Consider the following 17,836-nt stretch of genomic DNA (forward strand, 5'->3'; position numbering starts at 1 on the left):
CATTGTGCATGCTTAAATAATGTGCTGTGGCTTTGTATCTGTGACTGAGTCCAGAAATACTTGTACAAATGCTCTTATTATGGAGATAACTCATCCTATTTTTACCTTGTATGTAGGTTCAACAGTACAGAGTAGCAATGACAGCTAAGGACTGCTCCATCATGATTTCCCTTTCACCTTGTCTACAGGATGAATGGTAAGGGATTATGAAAGACAGTTCATTCAGACAGCCAAAATAAACACTTTCTGTAGTAGACTTGAGTCAGTCTTTAGGGTGTTTCACTGTTGGGTCAAACATGTTGTTTCTGCTTAAAATATTTAGGGCAGCAGGCTCAACCTTTTTTTTTTAAACACAAACTACTTACAGCTTGATTTCACTGGAACACTTAGCACTCTAGCACTCAAGTGAATGCTACCACACAGAAAAACAAGATTGGAATTGCACAGAGTGATTAGATTAATTGCTGATGAGTTGTAACTTGAACTGTTGCATTCCCACTGCATTATTAGCTCAAGTATCAGCATCACTTAAGCTTCAACCCACTTTTTCACAGGCTACCTAATCTGAGCTAGAGATTTTTGTGTAGGCATGCATCAGTTTAAGAGTAACTCTCGAGTTATAACTTGAGCTAACTTTGCGATGAAGATAGACTCTTAGTTTGGAGTCTGAAATCTGTTGACGATGATTAAGGATAAACAAAAATGAATCATCTCAGTCACTGTGGTAAAAGATTTATTAACTCATTTTTTTTTTTATCTTGGCATATCTTTTGATCCCCATCTAGGTATTAGGATTTATTCAGTTTCTTATTATTAGTATTGGATGGAAGACATTCTTGGTAGTGGCTATCCTTGTCCTCTGATTTGAGGTATGCAGGAAAGTAGATAGAACTAACTTAGCCATTTTAAGTGTCTGCCCTGAAGTCCAGCTACTTCATATTCGGCTCTCATTCTGTCAAAACTGGTCATACATCAAAAGGTGAAGCTTTTGTTGCAATTACACAGCTTCAGTGACTTAGTATCCATGTTGACTTCTTTGTCAACACAATCATAGTTGTCATCTCAGTGATGTCAAAAGCTCATTTTCCACATGGATGTGTGCTGTTTTGGAGGAAAAACTAATCTCTGTTCTCTAACCTATAATACTTGTCTCATTGTTGAGAAAATGAGAATTCTCCCATCAAAACCTTTTACTTAGATTTTGTAGATCACTACAGGGAGTTGGACTGCCATAGCTTATGTCTGTCAGTAGGACACCTATTGTTCATAATACCTGATTGCTAGTTTTAATAGGCAGAAGGCAGTTTTATTCACTCAGGTCAGGACAATAAGTTGAACAAAGTAAGTTTCATACAGAGGAAGAAGAGGCTATTACTTCAGTTTAGTATATAAAAAGGTCATTTGTGAAGTGGCACTAACACCACTTACCTACTATTATGTTCATGTGGGTGATGGTTGGTTCTAGCTGTAGAAATTCATTACAGTACTTATGACAAACTTTTCATTTATACAAGTAGATCTATTGCCAAATCACCAGTTGAGATTAATTCACCTAAGTGCTACTGGTAGAGCAGTTTAGGGAGATGTGGCAACTAACAGGAAAAGTATTGGCATCTGTAAATAAATTGTTTATTCATTCTTGTTCCCACATCATTTTGGACTGGAAAAGCTGTAAACTGCTTTTAAAAGCTACATCAGATGAAGTCAGTTTTCTGGATTATGTTGCCTAATAAATATGGAGATGCTGGCAACATACTGCATGTCATCTTTACATGTAAAGCAGGGTTATTTGTGATAGTGCATCAGAGTTTCCATGAAGAGTGTAATTGTTTGCTTTAACAGACTGTCTTGCAAAATTCCATTGATCTTCTTTTTCAGCTCTGATCAAAGGCCTGTGGTTCTGGCATCCAAATCCAGATTCACCTTTTCAGTCTCTGTTCTGGACCTAGATCTTAAGCCATATGAAAGCATTCCACATCAGTACAAACTGGATGGCAAGATAGTAAACTATTATTTGAAGAATGTACAGGCCAAAGATGATCCAGTGATGTCAAATCTCTTCAAGGAGAATGAAGACTGCACATTAGTTCTCCATAAAGTGTAACTGTTTCCTTAAGGTTATGTTTGAAAGTGAAGGGTTAATGAAATGTAGTTACATTGATTTTCTATTGTGTTCAGTGCATTTTTCAGCTGTGAATGTTTTTGCTTGTGGGTATGCCTGTCAAAGATGTGGCATAGCACTAAAAAAAACCCCTTTCACTATATAAACTTAAGCTGAAGGAATGTATTCACTATTACAGAACAGATGTGTGACACATACCCTACAATGACATTACAGATCAACTTGAGGTTTAAGTCCGTGTTCTTAAAATTGAATGACTACTATGTGGAAGCACAGAATGAATTGTTCTGGATTAATTTTCATTTTTTCTTCTGTACAGAGTTAGGAATTTCCAGAAACATTGCACTAATGCAGAAAGCCTGATCCCTAACATGAGAATTACAGGGGGGCCTTGCACCTTGCGCATTTTAATACTCAGATCTATTTAAAACAACCAACCAACCCCTTGCATTGATAAAAAGCACATTTAAAATTAAGCTGCACTGAGCACATTAAAAATGCACTAATTAAACTTAGTTCAAAATAAATTGCTGTCCATGTAATGTTTAAAAAACAAAATACACTACTGAATTGTATAATTGCTCTTTGGTGCTGGCTAGGTGGAACTCTCATGTTAGCACGTCTCTTTTAAGCATTAGTGAGTGAGATGGAGAACTCCAGACTCTGCTTCCAAAGCTTTTTGTAACAATTTGTACAACTGTAAGTAGAAATTCACAAAATAAGGGGTAAGGGTTAGGAATTTAGGGAAGCAGCCTTGATTTTTAATTGTGCTAGCTGAACATATCAGTCTTTGACCCACTGGTCCTTGTTTCCACATATGATGTGCTGCTATTGAAGGACAGTGCTAGATCTACAAACTTAATGAATCAGGCACTAGCTCTTTCCTAATTCAAATTGAGCTCTAGGAATTGTGTATTCAATTTTTGTCCATATAATTTTGGACTTAAATTAGAGGCTTCTCAACTTCTTATGCATTAAATAGCAGCTTGTTCTTGAAGCGAAATCAGGTTAAGACTGCAATGACATTTTCTTGAGGAAACAGTTGACAGATGGTAGCTGAGCTTTATCCTGTAAAGTTCATTGTAATTATAGGGTGTGACTTTTCTTTGATGGTGGGTGTCAATTAACTTTGTACCAACATTTAACAGTGGCTTGAGTTTGCGTGGTAACAGGTTAAACAAAATCTGCCAAGCTGGGGATGAGATGCTCTTCTGTGATTCTTGCAAAGTTTAAAAGTGAAATCGTTTCAAGGAGATCTAAAACATGGGAATGAAAATATATATTAAAAATGTGGGTATTCTGGTATAACAAACAAGTTTTTAGCTGTTGAAAAGCTTTCTTTACATTTCTCTGGTGCTGTCATACCCTAAGAATGTATAAGGAGATGATATTCAAGCCCACATTGAAATGCTGCTATCTGTATACCGTATGTACGTACTGGTAATAAGTTTAAAAATATGGAGGTCATCTTAAGACTTGCCTTTCCTTATAAAGTAGTACAGTAGATTTATAGGGGGAGCTTGAACCTAGTACCCTTTGGATCATTGTATTTTATTTGACCTTCTTCAGAGTATTAGCTTTCATAAAAAACTTAGCCATGTTCATTGGCAGGACCCAATGTACAATTCTGTGAAACCCTTGCCCATTTGACAGGTGGGCCTAGAGTGGTGATAGTCCTAATGGAAACTTATTTATACTGCCATATTGCTTAACACTTACAAGTGAACCATGTTACCTTGATCTGCTAAACCTACCCCCACTTAGTAATGTGCTTTTCTGGGCTGCAGTTTGCGCTTTAGATTAGATTTGTTATATCCACAGCAGTCTGACCTAGTGGATGATGCTGTGTGGCTGGCTGCAGTGTTGTAATAATGCCACCCTGGGAGGAGAGCATTAAAAAGTGTCACATATAATTCAAAGGGACTCTTAGTTTTTAGCTAAAATAAGGAAGAGTTATCTGCAGCAGGAAAAAAAAAAAAAACTTATGATCACGTTTATACTGTAATTGGAAGTGTCTGTACACACTGTAATTCAGTTACTATTTACATGCAGGCAGCATCTAATTACAGTTTGCTATACTATGTATTTTAAAGAGGAACTAATTGAGTGGCACAAGGAAACAAGATTGAATCAGTAGTGAAATGGATGTATTTAATGCTGCCTGCTTAGAAGCAGAACCCCAAACCAACCTTTTCTATGGTTGAAAAATAAGAACAAATTCACAAACTGTAGTCCCTCAACATTTAATTCCTACTGCTGCTCAGCTACATGCTTGTTCTGTGGGGGTAGGAAAACTGAATAAAGCTGCCCAAATTAATTTGGCTGCTTCATGTCAGTTATTCCTTGCCAGAACAGAACAGGAGATATATTTGAGTGAAAAAATAGATGGTGGCGGCTTGTAAGTCATTACCAGAAAACATCATACTGTTTTAAAACAGGCAGGTCTAATCCAGGATCAACCAACCTTACCCTGGTTTATGTGGAAATGTAAAGCTCTGTACACTGCTTGTTCCATCAAAATGTACCCCACATAGTAGTTGGGTGTGCATACATTTGCACTTGAATTTCAGAAGAACTCTTCATTGAAACTACTTAGTCAGAGAGTTCTAAGTTTACATAAATTATAATCCTTTTGGCCTCCTGAGCCCAGAAGAATAGTTACTCCCAACGTGTATGCAAGTATACCATTTTTAAGGTACTATGGATTTAATTTTGAGCTTGACTACCATGGTTTTCCCCATGTTTAAAGCCTCCAAAAGTAAAATGAAAAGGTAACTTAACTATATGGAATCTGGCTATTGCAATACTTTTAAAGAGCCAATGCAAAATTGACTGTTTCCCAAACACCCCACCACCACTATGTTTTGCCCTTTTGAGAAATGTTAGAAGTTTACAAGTGAACTAATGCTAAAATAGCTGACGGGCATAATGAGGTTGCAAGAAATATTTTGAAAACTCTTCCTCTTTGTTCATGGAATGCAACATGTATCAAGTTAACAATATTCCTGGACTATCAGAATTGCTAGGTTACTTCTGCCACCAGTAACTTCTCAATGATGGTATAAGCTTTTGGTGCTTTGGAACAAAACCAGAAACCATGATAAACAGTTATTAATATGCTTTGTGAAAGTAATAATGTCTATTCTACATCCACATTACAGAAGCAGCAGCTGTACTGTTTTACTACCAGTCACAAAATTGATTTCTAACCACCTGACTGTTCTTCACAAACTTAAATTTTTATTTGGCTGTATTGGTCATTTCATCCTGTACTTCTATCTTAAATGAGTAGAAGGAATATTTAAATACAACTTTATTCTGTTCTCTCAATGTCCCCATTCTCTGTTATAAAATCACTGTACTTTAGCATAGAGCTGTGAAATAAAACTTCCACTTTTTATTGACTTGAACGTGTTACAGGAACATATGCTGTCAAATTCAAGAAAACGTTAAGGACAGAAGAACCACTCTGGTACATTAATAATTCAGAAAGTAAAATTTATAATGAAATTCACTCTAACTATTTTATTTGGCATTTTTGTATTTAAATGGCTGTATTTATTTTTCATGTCATGACAATTTATATATAACGTGCCATAATTGTACAGATAGCATGTTTTATGGGTATGGTTTCTAAATGGAAAATAACTTAATGTTTATATTCAGTAAAATTATAGACTGCATAACTCAATATCCTAATTAAAAGACTTTTCAAATTTCTACCTGTTGTAAATAAGTGGTATTCATTTCTCCATGCCAACTGATTTGATCAGACTTTCAATGGAGGCCTCAATTCCCAGCAAAAGGAGCATATTTCTGAAGCACTTAGGTCCATTTTCAACAGCTCCCTTATCCTCCAGGGCTGCAAGAAAAATGAAAAGATTAAATACATTTAAGTCCTAACTACAAAAGTGTATCAGGTAATAAAAACTAGTTAAGACCACAGTACTGGGCTCAAGTGCTCCATGTGCTTTTCAGAAAAAAGTGACTGGGATTAGAGCAGTACATAAAACAAATTTAACACCTTTGCTAAGCAGCTCTAGTTAGGAAAAGGTAAGTTCCATGCTCTGCCACTTATTCATATGATTAAGGAGGTGAAGCATTTGCTTTCTCTATGTTAAACTAATCTACCTATCAAGATTAATCTTGGAATAATTTGGTATGCAGTAATTTGCCTCCCTGTTTAGGGAAACTGGCTGTTTATTCTCACTTTAGAACTGCAGTTGAATGTAAACTATAAATGCTTTTGATAAATATTTTCCTTACAAGGAAAAGGATAAAATCAAGGGATTCTAAGCTTCTTGCTTTGCAGTAAAGTGTCATAGTTGAATGCTTCATCAGTATGAAATAAGACAAATTAATTTTCACGGTTGTGTTAATAAGCATTGCCTGGGGAAGCTGCAGCACGCACTTCAAGCTTTCTATATACACCCCCCCCACACACAGCATGATTGCGGTTTCAGGATTACTGCGAACCTTTCCTCGAACAACTTTGCTGCCATCACAAACAGATTTCAGCTGCACTCACTAGCTTCTATCTACTTTAGAAGAGGAGACCTGTTTCTTGAGGCTCTAACACAACCCTTCCTAGGGATAAGAGTCTATTAAGCACTCAGACATGTATTTATTTATGCTGTCACTGTAACATGTTACACAGTACTTCCTCCTCTACCTCAATTCTACATGGCTCATACTTTCAAATTGACTAACAGTTAAAGCCAGTTTAGTTTATAAACACAAAGAAATTATTATGTTTTCAATGACACACTCCAGTGGCCCATAAAATGGGTAGCAGGGAGAATAGTGAGCAGCTGTTTGCTGACTGCCATTTTTACCATGCCCTGCAATATACAATAATGCCGCTAAACTTGTCAGTGGATCATACATTTTACTAAACATTTTATTTTAACCTGAAATTTGGGAGGAGATAGAGCAAAACTAATTTAAAAGCTTTAGTTATTGTTGGGGAAGGTAAAGCAGCATAGCAAGCTAGATGAACTGCCAAAAAGCTTGCTTCAATGAGCTTGAGAAGAACTTTTGTTTTTTAAAGGGATCAGGCTCTGAAATGTCCAGACTTTAGTTTAACAAAAGTAGTTCTTGCCCTGAGCTGTTATTACTTTAAAAAATGATTACCATTACATACCAAGCACATTTGAACAGGGAACCGTTGTACATTGGGTTGGTAGACCAGTGTGTCAGTTTCAAAAACATTCCTAATGAAACACCAGCTCTTTCATGTCTGCAGCCATACAAAGCACCAGTCAGAATAGGTTCTGCTACATCAGCCACACATCAGAGCATGAGCAAAGTAGGACATGCTGTAACATGATCTGCAATTTGAGCCGAGTCCATAAAATCAGGACACAAACTGTTTAAAGTCACTGATAGAGAAAACGTATACAAAATAGAACAGTGATATTACCTTGCATTGGTATTCTAGGCAGAAGATCCAGGACAGGTGTCACTCTCCCATGTTCATCCACATATATTTTCCAAACAATCATTAACTCAAACCTATATCATGCACATTAGAAAGCACTTTATTAAATAATACACAAAAGTTGCTTATTTTTCTAGGCTAAAGTTTTCTTGAATTGACAAATGCATCTTATATCTAAATTAAAATCTTATCTTTCTAGTAGAAGCAGCAGAGTTGTATAATGTTAATAGTTTGTGATATTTCCCATTCAATACTGGAGAACAGCTCTACTCATTAATAAACAAACTTTCAAGAAGGTAAAAACTTTAGCTGTGCCTAAAATGGACCAGATTATGCTATTTTTACTCTCAGTGAGGAGTAGTCAGTCATTTCGATAAGACTAGATGTGCACTAAGCTTCTACCAATCATGCCTAAGAATATCACAATCTAGTCTTCTGTTACAAGAAAAGGGAATTGAACAGACAGAAGTCACTATCGCCAAAACGTCAATATTTAGAGACGTAACCTCACTTCTAAAGGGAGTTAAATTTGTAAAAAAGCATGGAGGACGATGCTGAAGATTACTATACCCAACACCCCCACTATTTGCTCTGTGCTGTTCCAGAAGTCAGACCGTTACCTACTAAAAAAACCCTTATTCCTTCTTAGCTTAGTGGTGGGTTTTTTTAATGTTGCGTTATCAGCCTGGAATACATTCTAAAACATTTATGCCTATTGTGAAACAACACACACTGAAAAATCATAGCACTTCTAGGAAGTCTCAGAAAAACAGCTGTTAAAAATAAAATTTAAAGTTTCATCAATTCTGGTAGTCACCTCAAATATGCTTATAGTTAAGCTATGCAATTTATCACCCTTTTAAGGATTCATTAAACAAAAACATTTAGAATAAAATTAACATTTTGAAATACAGCATTCAGAATCAGGGCACACTTTACAGTGTTGGGATAATTTCTTAGAGGCACACATTATAGTGCAAAGTATTTATCTGCTAAAATGCTGAGTACCAAGTTTGCAGTGATTTAAATCCGTGAGTCTAGAACTGATCCTCTGGAAATTAACATTTGGCAACTTTTGGTTGTCATTTTTCAAAATAAAATTTCTAAATCTAAAGCTATTTGCTAATCATGATGGTGTTTGATTATAGTTTCATTTGCCTACCTGCCCTCTCCCCTCCCCTGCATATTAACATTTTTTTAGAGTATTCAAATGGCACACTGTTCAGGGCAGAGAACTAGGCTCAGTTGTCTAAGCATCTAAAGTTATGAGCTCTACATAAATTAAATTTGAATTTTAAGGATAGGTCCTCAATCTAGTGCACTTAAAGGAAAGACACAATCTATAGTAAGGGGGAGGGGCTTTGTCCCTTACAAAGGAGTTCCCTCCCTATCTGCACTCTTATCTCACATACCATCAGTAATAGTGAGGTCTGGTTACATTAAACTATAAACTAAGTTTATAGAGAATATTGAGAGACAGAACAGGACAACAAGAGAAGACTGAGTAAATTTAAATGTGGTAGAATGAGAAACATTAGAGAATGGGGAAAATGATCACTACCAACTATACAACAAATACATACCTTATCACTTTCATAAACTGAAAACTATGTAAACAACCCTTTGTTGCAAATAATCTTAGCGACCATTATTTATTTTCTTTTGCTTTAGAAGAAATAAGAAATACACACATGCAATCTGAGCACCCTATCAATTATTCACAATTAAAAAAGCAAAATCCAGTTCAAGCAGCTTACTCCTTCTACCAAGCCACAGTCAAAGATCAAATACCAACACTCCCACACATCAGCCTGCACTTCAGATCCTCCTAACTCTCTGTGCACCAGGTGAAACAAACAGGGCCTGCAGTAGGACATTGAAAAATGGCAAATCTGGGCCACTCAGCCCAGTGGCAGGAAGTCATTGCTGAATCCCAGGCCCTCATAGAGAAGGCCTTCATGGAGAATCTGTTATATCAACAGGGATCTAGCCTCAGCATCGCTGTTGACCACAATTGTGGCAGGGTATCATGGGTAGAGAACCAAGATGGAACAAAACTCTCTCTAATTTGAAACACTTGCAATTTAAGGTGTGGTGTGTGGCAGATGCGTGTTTTTTATTTGAATCCCAAGATCCCAAACCTTTCACTTTGGGTTTGATGGTGCGTCAGATCCAATAGTGGAAGGTGCCTACTTTCTGGTTATGGATTCATGAAATGAGCTTTGCAGGAATTTTAGACCAAATTGTTAGAAATGTTGCAAGAGCAGACAATTTTATGAGATTTCCAGGAGTCTTGAGCTAAGATCTCAGGAGAACACCTTAGATTTTACCACCACTGAATTCATCCTTGAATTCAGGCTACAGAGAGATCTGAAACTGCTTCCCTTAGCCCTTCTTGACTTTTAAAGCTCCTAAATCTACAGATTTGGGGCTAAATCCTGCTTACCTTACTGACATGACTGACATGACCATCGACTGTACTGAATTACCAACATCAACAAGATAAGCAAGATTCAGCTCCTCTTTCACATAAAAAGTATTTGTAATAACATACATTGGAACAGGGATGTTTTCAGCTATAACTGATCCTGATGGAGTCTAATATTAACAATAATATAACATTTAAAATGTAATTCAAAATCTAAAATTCTACTGAAGCCTCCTACCGTCTCTGTCTAGCTCTTTTATGCTGTATATTTTTCTAAAAGGTTCTATGAAGTAGCAATATACGGTTGTCATCCCCAGAAAAGCCACAACTATTTGCTTCTTTTTTCCCAACATTTTTGTGTGTGGTTATATCTATGAAAAGCATCACACAACCCCATTGTATACACTACAGTGATAGGTGACCTTTCTTTATAAAATAAATAATTATGTGATTCTGAAATTAAAATTACCCTTAAATGTGTAATGGTGAAACTGACAAACAGTTATTGTTGGATTTATCTCCAGCTTTAGAGACCATTAACTCAAATTTCAGATTTTGTTCAATTCTTCTTAAATACATATATTAATAAAGTATCTTGAGATGACCTTACCCAGAAAGTTCAGGGCTTCTTATAACCATGTAATCCCCAGACAGTCCTTCCGGAAGTCTCACAATATCAGGATATTTGGCCTGTTAATAAAAAGGAACATAAGAATATAACCAGGCGGTAAAGGTAGTAAGCACACAAACTGCCTTCAGAATATACTTTTTCCCCTTCAGTTACAATTTATCTTAAGAACTATTAAAGACAAAGACTAAAAACTGCTAAATTTATTCTGAAGTGTGGTGTGGAACGCTGACAATGTTTAGACAAAATCAGATGCATGTAAGAGCAAAATGAATATTAAATGTACAAAACCTAAACTTCCTTAACTCAGTTTGTGAGACAGCATTGTGGCATGCCCACTTTTTTTCTTCAGCACAGTGATTCTCCAAAAGGATAAAAAGTCAACAAGATATATTAATTTCCTTGTTGGTTACTCACATCATTTGTTGATTAAACACATTTTAGTGTTATTTTTTCTTTATACTTAATTTTAAAATGTGAGAGTCAACACAAATGAATGTAAAGAACAGGGAATTTCTCTTCTAGAAAGATGGGCCAAAACTGGAAGCTATTTCTCTGCTTAACATTAAAACATCTTAAGTTATGGGGAAGCTTGGTAACCCTCTAGAGTCAGACAAGATTTGCAGGTAAAAGAGGAGGTTACTTACCTGTAACTGGAGGTTCTTTGAGATCTGTGGTCCACTGAGGGTTTATGCACACACACACCATGCATCTGAAGCCAGAGAATCTGAAAGCAGTGTCTGTTGCTCCACGCATGTGCTGTGGCTCACCTCATGGTTTTGTCTGAGGTGATAAAGGGTAGGGCAGACTGACTGCGCCTCCAGTTCCTTCTCCAGTGAAAATCCAAAAGATATGCAGCAGAGAAAAATAGAGCAGGAAGTGGAATACAGATAGGGACCACACACCTCAAAGAACCTCCAATTAGAGGTAGGTAACCTCCTCTTCTTCAAGTGATGGTCCCTATCTTATTCCACTGAGGGTGATTAACAAGCCGTACTTAAGCCAGAGGAGAATGCGAGGATGTTGAGTGAATGACAGCTGCACCAAAGAAGGCATCTGCTGCTGAGTCCTGCACCAAGGTGTAATGCATAGCAAAAGTATGTAGTGAACTCCTTGTGGCTGCTCTACATGTCTTGCAGCGGTACACCATGGTCTCAGTCTGAACTCTCGTAAAAGGGGCTTGCACCCCAGAGAGTGGAGACAGGGCAGATAATTGATAGAGTATAATGCATCCAAAATCCACTTGGAGATTGTCTGTGTGGAGATTGCCTGACCTTTAGCTTTTTCAGCTATTGCAACAAACAGTCTGGGGGATTTCCTGATGGGTGCTGTCCTCTGTAGGTAGAAGGCCAAGGCTGATAGACATTGAGGGAGTGGAGTCATCATCCTTCTTCAGAGGTGTGCGGCTTCGGGAAGAAAACAGGTAAGTAAATAGACTGATTAACATGAAATTGGGAGATGATCTTTGGCAGTAATTTGGGATGCAAGTGCAAAGAGATTTCATCCTTATGGAAAGTCATGAAAGGAGAGTCCACCATCATGGCCCCAAAGTTCACCAAACCTTCTCACCAAAGTGATAGGAACAAGCAAGGCGACCTTCACGGAAAGGAGGGATACAGAGCATGATGCCAGTGGTTCAAAGAGCCATTTCATTAGTACAGACAGAACTAGGTTGAGGTTGCATGGGGGAGCAATGGGTTATATGGGTGGGAAGGTTCTGATGAGGCCTTCCCAAAACCTAGAAGTCAATGGGTATGTAAAGAAGTAATGTCCTTCCACAGGACGGTGGAAGACACCAATTGCCACTAGGTGGACCTTGAGAGAGTTGAAGGCAAGACCTGATGTCTTCAATGACAGGAGGCTGTCCAGGTTGGAGGAGGGAAATTCCTACTGCTTCTGGAGAAATTCCCTTTTGTTGGGTTCAGGAGGCGAAGCATTTCCATTTTGCCCAGTAGCAACACATAGTGGATTCTTTCCTGCTGCTGGAAAGGATGTTCTGCACTTTTGATGAACATGTCCATTCTAGAGAAGATGCCCATCCAAATATCATGATCTGAGGTGAAGCAAACCTGATGTGAGTCTGTCCACCAGTAGAAGGAAGAGAGTACCCTGGTGGGGAGGAGGAAAGGAATGTCAGCATGAGGTTTGGTAGAGTAAACCATCTGGAGCCACATCTGGAGAAAGTGAAGGTGGAGCCAAGAAGGTGGTGATGTATGTGTATGAGCCCATGTGGCCAAAGAGGGATAGGCAATTCTTGGCTGGGACAGACAGATTGTTTATGACACGGGTTATGAGTTCTTGCAGAGTCTTGGATCTGTCCTGTGGTAGGTAGGGTCATGCTATGACTGAGCTGATGGAGGCCCCTATGAATCTAGGGACTATGTGGGGTCCAAGGTTGATTTTTCAATGTTGATGTTGACTCCAAGGGAAGAAAGGAGGCCAAGGAACATGGAAGTTGAAGCTTGGGCTTCGCATCTGGATTATGCTGCCAGGAGCCAGTTGTCAAGATATGGGACTATCAGGACCCTTTAATGCCTGATGTAAGCTGCCACAACAGAGAAAACCTTGGTGAAGACCTGGAGAGCAGTGGTGAGTCAAACTGGAAGAACCCTATACTTAAAACGATGTGACCAACTGTGAACCCCAGAAATCATCTGTAGGCCGAATGAATGTCTATGTGAATGCAGGCATCTTGCATATCAAGAGCTGTAAATCACATGCTGCCTTCTAATGACGGGATGATCATTTCTAGTATGACCAGACAAAACTTGGGCTTGTGGATGAAGTGATTGAGAAGGCCAATGTCCAGAATTGGCCTTCACCCACCTTGCTTTTTGGGTTTCAGGAAGTAAGTTGAATAGAACCCCATCCCTTGATATTTCCCTTGATATGCTGGAGGAACACACTCAGTCGCTCCTCTTTGTAGTAAGGAGTTCACCTCTTGGGTGAGGATGCTATTGTGAGAGTGGTCCCTGAAGAGGGATGGGAGGGCAGCCTGTGGATGAAATAGCGTGCTGAACTTGATCATATAGCCATGGTGGATTACATTTAGCACCCATATGTCCATTGTTATTGCACTCAAAGCTAGAAAAAAGAGTGCCAGATGAACCCCGAAGGAGAGTGGGGTGATTGTATGGCAGTAGGCAAGGTGATGATGGCTCTCCAGAGTTTCTCAAAAATATCTTTTCTGTGGAGGCTGCATGTGGGAAGAAGAAAGCTGTGAAGGTGGACCTGGAGGCTGAGATCTTTGAGTCTTGACGCATCCATAATGGTTCGTAAGGCCTCTGATGGAAAAACTGGGTGGGCTTGTAATGTTGTATGGGCTGCAGGTGGTAGAATTTACACTTCAATGCAGGTGTGTAAATACCCCAGAAGCACGGTGTAGCTCTTGAATCCATGAGGGTGTAGAGGGAAATCATCTGTTTTCTGGTTAAACCGTGATTCATCAAAACAGAGGTCTTTGATGGTATTTTGTACTTCCCTGGAGAAACCAGAGGAATGGAGCCACAATTCCCTCCACATGACTATGTCTGTAGCCATAGAGCACAATGAAGTTCTGCAATATTGAGAGCTGATTGAAGCGATGTCCTTACTATCACTTTCCCTTCCTTTAAGAGTGCTACTGCCCAGTTTAACCCTCAATCAAGGGTGGGTGGGAAGGTCCCAGCACCAGGTTGGCTTGGGACCAGGATGGAAAAGATGGGGGGCTGATGGCAGCCCTCCAGGTAGATTTTGAAATAATTATGGATTTACCTGCACTATACACTTTTATCTGCTGGGTACTCCCAGCCACTTGTTAATAAAATTGTGGCCTAATTAAACCATATCCATGTTTGAATCAGTGAGGTCACACTTCATGGATTTTGTCAATCACAGCACAGACTCTGACTTCCATCCTAATGCTTTCATTTTTAAATCTGTCCCTTCTGTAATGCTTTTTATTGTTCTTTTTATTATACTGCTTCGGATACTAAATTTATCAAAATATATTGATTCACAGAATCATAGACAAGAGATAAGCCATTTTTCAGCCCTTGATATTCTCTGAACTCCTCCTAACCCAATACAAAACTAAACTTAGCCCTAGTCTACACTTACCTGGCGATTTGGCGGCAGTTACGCAAGCTACGCAAAGTAGCTTGTGTAACTCCCGTCGACTGCTGTGCTTCCCTTCTGCGCGAAGTTTTCACTGCATTGCGCTGATGGGAAAAAGGCTAAAGGCAAAAAGGCTAAACTACAGTTAGTTCTGAGTCTTTATTTATTCCTTTTCTCCAAAAAGAAGTTTCCAGATACATGTGAAATATTCCCTACAGTTACATTATGTACCTTTGCCGAAGTAAGTGTAAAAAGAAAAAGGTAAGGGGCAAAAACAGATCTTTTTTTAAGGCAGAGTGGAGGTAAAAGCCAGGTGAGGCCCCCCTTTTTGATATTTCGTAATGATAAAAACTGACTGTTGCAGTATATTTGAGTCTTGAATCATATATAATTACAACTCAAAGTGCCCTTTGTAGATCCTGGATTACTGTATAATGTTCTCCCTTGTGTATCTGCCAATTCCCTGATATTTTCCCATAAACAAGGACATTTATATTTTGATCACAAAGGCTGAATATATTCAGGATAAAATGACGACCTGAAGACTAGATATATTTATTAGGGGCTCTTGGGGAACCCAACAAGACAGGAAGTTACTGGAGATCATGTTGCAGAATAAGGAAAGAACAGATGTAACTGCACTAGAGGCTGTCTGACGTTGATTAAGAAATTTGTCTCCCCAAAAGACCTGTAAAATTATTTAATTATAAAAAAACAAAATCATATGGGTCATTATTTGTGTTTTAATATATTTTTTCCAGAGTTGAGGACATCAGGGAATCCTATAGAGACTTTTTTAACAAAATCTTAGAGATAGCCCCAAATAAACCAATGGCATGAAGGGAAAACCACCAGAACTGAATGTACTGTGTTCCCTTCCTCTGGGATGGGATGGTTTCATTTTAAGACTCAGACACAATCTGAGTAACCAAAGCTGTATTTTTTATTTTTAAATCAACACAATGCATTGCTCTTTCTTCTCTTTTTAAAAGTTCAGTTGTATCCCATAACAATACAATGCAATTTGTCATAACTGTTCTTATGAAAATATTAAAAATTACTCCCCTTAAGACAGAAAGGTCAAAAGCTATCATTCACATTTAAATGTTTACATACTACTGGTATCTACAGGGAAATAGCTATACTTTTACTTCCCAGCCCTCAAAATGTGAGCAAAAATTCACAATAATAAAAGCCATCTTTTAATTTAGTATTCAGAGAAAAATATATGCTTGAATACATCCATGTGTCCTAATCAAATCCATTTTTATAACTACTCATGATTTTGTCTAGTGATCCAGGCTACCTCTGAATTGGTAGAGAACACTCCATGTAGGCTCTGATTCTGCAATCATTTACACATATGCTTGCTTAACTTTAGGCATGTGAGTAAATCCCCATGTGAAGTCACAAATGTATAAATGTTGTCAGGGCCAGGGTCTTAAATAGGAATCAGATCAACATCATTTAAGCATCTAAGAGCCATATTTAATATATTTCAAGTTACCACAATTCTAAAAATAATGTACCAAGATTTAAATACTAATTAAAACACCTATCCAAGGCTCTAGGCATGCTAACCAACCATTAACAATACAGTTAAATCTCAGCAGCATTAAGTAATCAATTCAACAGGAATTTAGCCACCTAGCCACCTACAAAAATTCTTTCCAACCTTTTATCATAGGAAAGCATAACCTCAGCTTTCTCCAAAAATACTTTCAAACAGATATCTTTTGTAGCATGTCTGGAAGTTCACCAGATCTGAACTATTTTGGAACAAGAAAGGGAGCAAGTTCTTGAGTTCCAGAGCCCTCACAAAGAGATAGAGAACAGGGGTCAGATTTGAATTTGGGTCTGGACAATTTTATTTGAGCAAATGCTAAATAAAGGTTAGTATTAATAACAAATGCTAAGACAGCTTTGATTTTAGATGAGAGGGCACTAGAGTAGGCCAAGCATTCACTCTGGGCTCGGCCACCATCTCAAATTAACTTTTCCCTCGTCTTGCTTACTAATTGCCACAAGAAATGAGTGGAAATGTATGAAAGGGTAATTGATGATGAACTTATAGTTAGCTAAGTGAGAAACCTTATTCCTTTATATAGACGTTTGTAACCAGAACCTCACATGGGCCTCTCACATGTCCTGCTTACAAAGAGGACATCTTGTGGTTACCAACAGATTTTTCAAGAAAACGTCTGCCTCACATTGGAACCTTCTACATGACCTAAGATTGAGATACCAAATTACTGGTCCACAATTAACTATATTCAACATCTCTGATTGGACAAGGGTGATCCCTGAGATGGAAAAAAGGGACACCGAACTCTACCAATGACTCTAACCACGTGGAAGGAAAGTGGGGACTTTTTCGCAACAACGACACCTGAAGTTGTATCTTAGTTTAGGGAAATTAGAAGTAAATTAGTGACATATTTGCTTAGTTTCATACTTGTTTGCTTGTTCTTTTAATAAATCCATAAAAGCACACTAGACTGGTTCCTCTCTCAAAACATCAGTGTGGGGAAACAACCTATTTAAAGGTAAAAAGTAAATACACTGAATAGTTCCTGGACCTTTGTTTTAATTATTTGATTAAAATATTATTACCATTAGAGAGAACACCCTGCCAGCCATCCCCTCTTCGATAATGAAGGGGATCCAGCTTGAGCATCCAGACTGACCAGAGCTGCGACAGCATATGGCACACAGAGGCACAATTCCTCAGTAAGCAGGTCCCAGACTATTTAGGGCTTTATAGTTATAACCATCACCTCAAACTCCACCTGGAGATCAACATCCAGCCAGTGCAGACCCCAGAGCACTAGTGTCCCATGATCCCAATGAGGTGCTCCACTCAACAAGAGAGCAGTTGCACATTGCACCAGCTTCAGCTGCTGAATGGTTTTAAGATGTAGCCAAATATACAGCGTATTACAGTTGTTCAATGGTGAAGTAACAAAAGGTAATTAATCTTGATCTTATGTTAAGGTCAAAGAGATTTGACTTTATTTTGAAATAACATTAGCATAACTGGGTGTCACTAAATGAAAAAAGTTCTAAAAGTTACACATAGCAATTGCATTTCTGGGGAAGTTTGTTCTACTGCTCTTTCCTTTA

At 38.2% G+C, this 17,836-nt stretch overlaps 2 protein-coding genes across 3 annotated transcripts in view; one reads left to right on the top strand and one right to left on the bottom strand.

The window, feature by feature from the left end:
- The window catches only part of IPPK (inositol-pentakisphosphate 2-kinase), an 81,233-nt gene extending 75,391 nt beyond the window's left edge, over positions 1–5,842 (top strand). For both annotated transcript variants that reach the window (XM_067568159.1, XM_067568160.1), the window contains 2 exons: positions 117–196; positions 1,879–5,842. In XM_067568159.1, coding sequence (XP_067424260.1) covers positions 117–196; positions 1,879–2,104 — 306 coding nt within the window. In that variant the 3' untranslated portion in view covers positions 2,105–5,842. The remainder of the gene's footprint in view (positions 1–116; positions 197–1,878) is intronic.
- CENPP (centromere protein P) overlaps positions 721–17,836 on the bottom strand; it is a 280,800-nt gene continuing 263,684 nt past the window's right edge. Inside the window, exons 6-9 of the mRNA XM_067568164.1 lie at positions 10,601–10,680; positions 7,545–7,636; positions 5,846–5,984; positions 721–3,378 (exon numbers count right to left, since the gene is read on the bottom strand). Of these exons, the coding sequence (XP_067424265.1) occupies positions 5,866–5,984; positions 7,545–7,636; positions 10,601–10,680 (291 nt within the window). The 3' untranslated portion in view covers positions 721–3,378; positions 5,846–5,865. The remainder of the gene's footprint in view (positions 3,379–5,845; positions 5,985–7,544; positions 7,637–10,600; positions 10,681–17,836) is intronic.

The sequence above is a fragment of the Emydura macquarii genome, unplaced genomic scaffold, assembly GCF_026122565.2.
Source record: "Emydura macquarii macquarii isolate MOO-44397 ecotype Brisbane River unplaced genomic scaffold, CSIRO-AGI_Emac_v2 contig_2846, whole genome shotgun sequence".
Lineage (NCBI taxonomy): Eukaryota > Metazoa > Chordata > Testudines > Chelidae > Emydura > Emydura macquarii.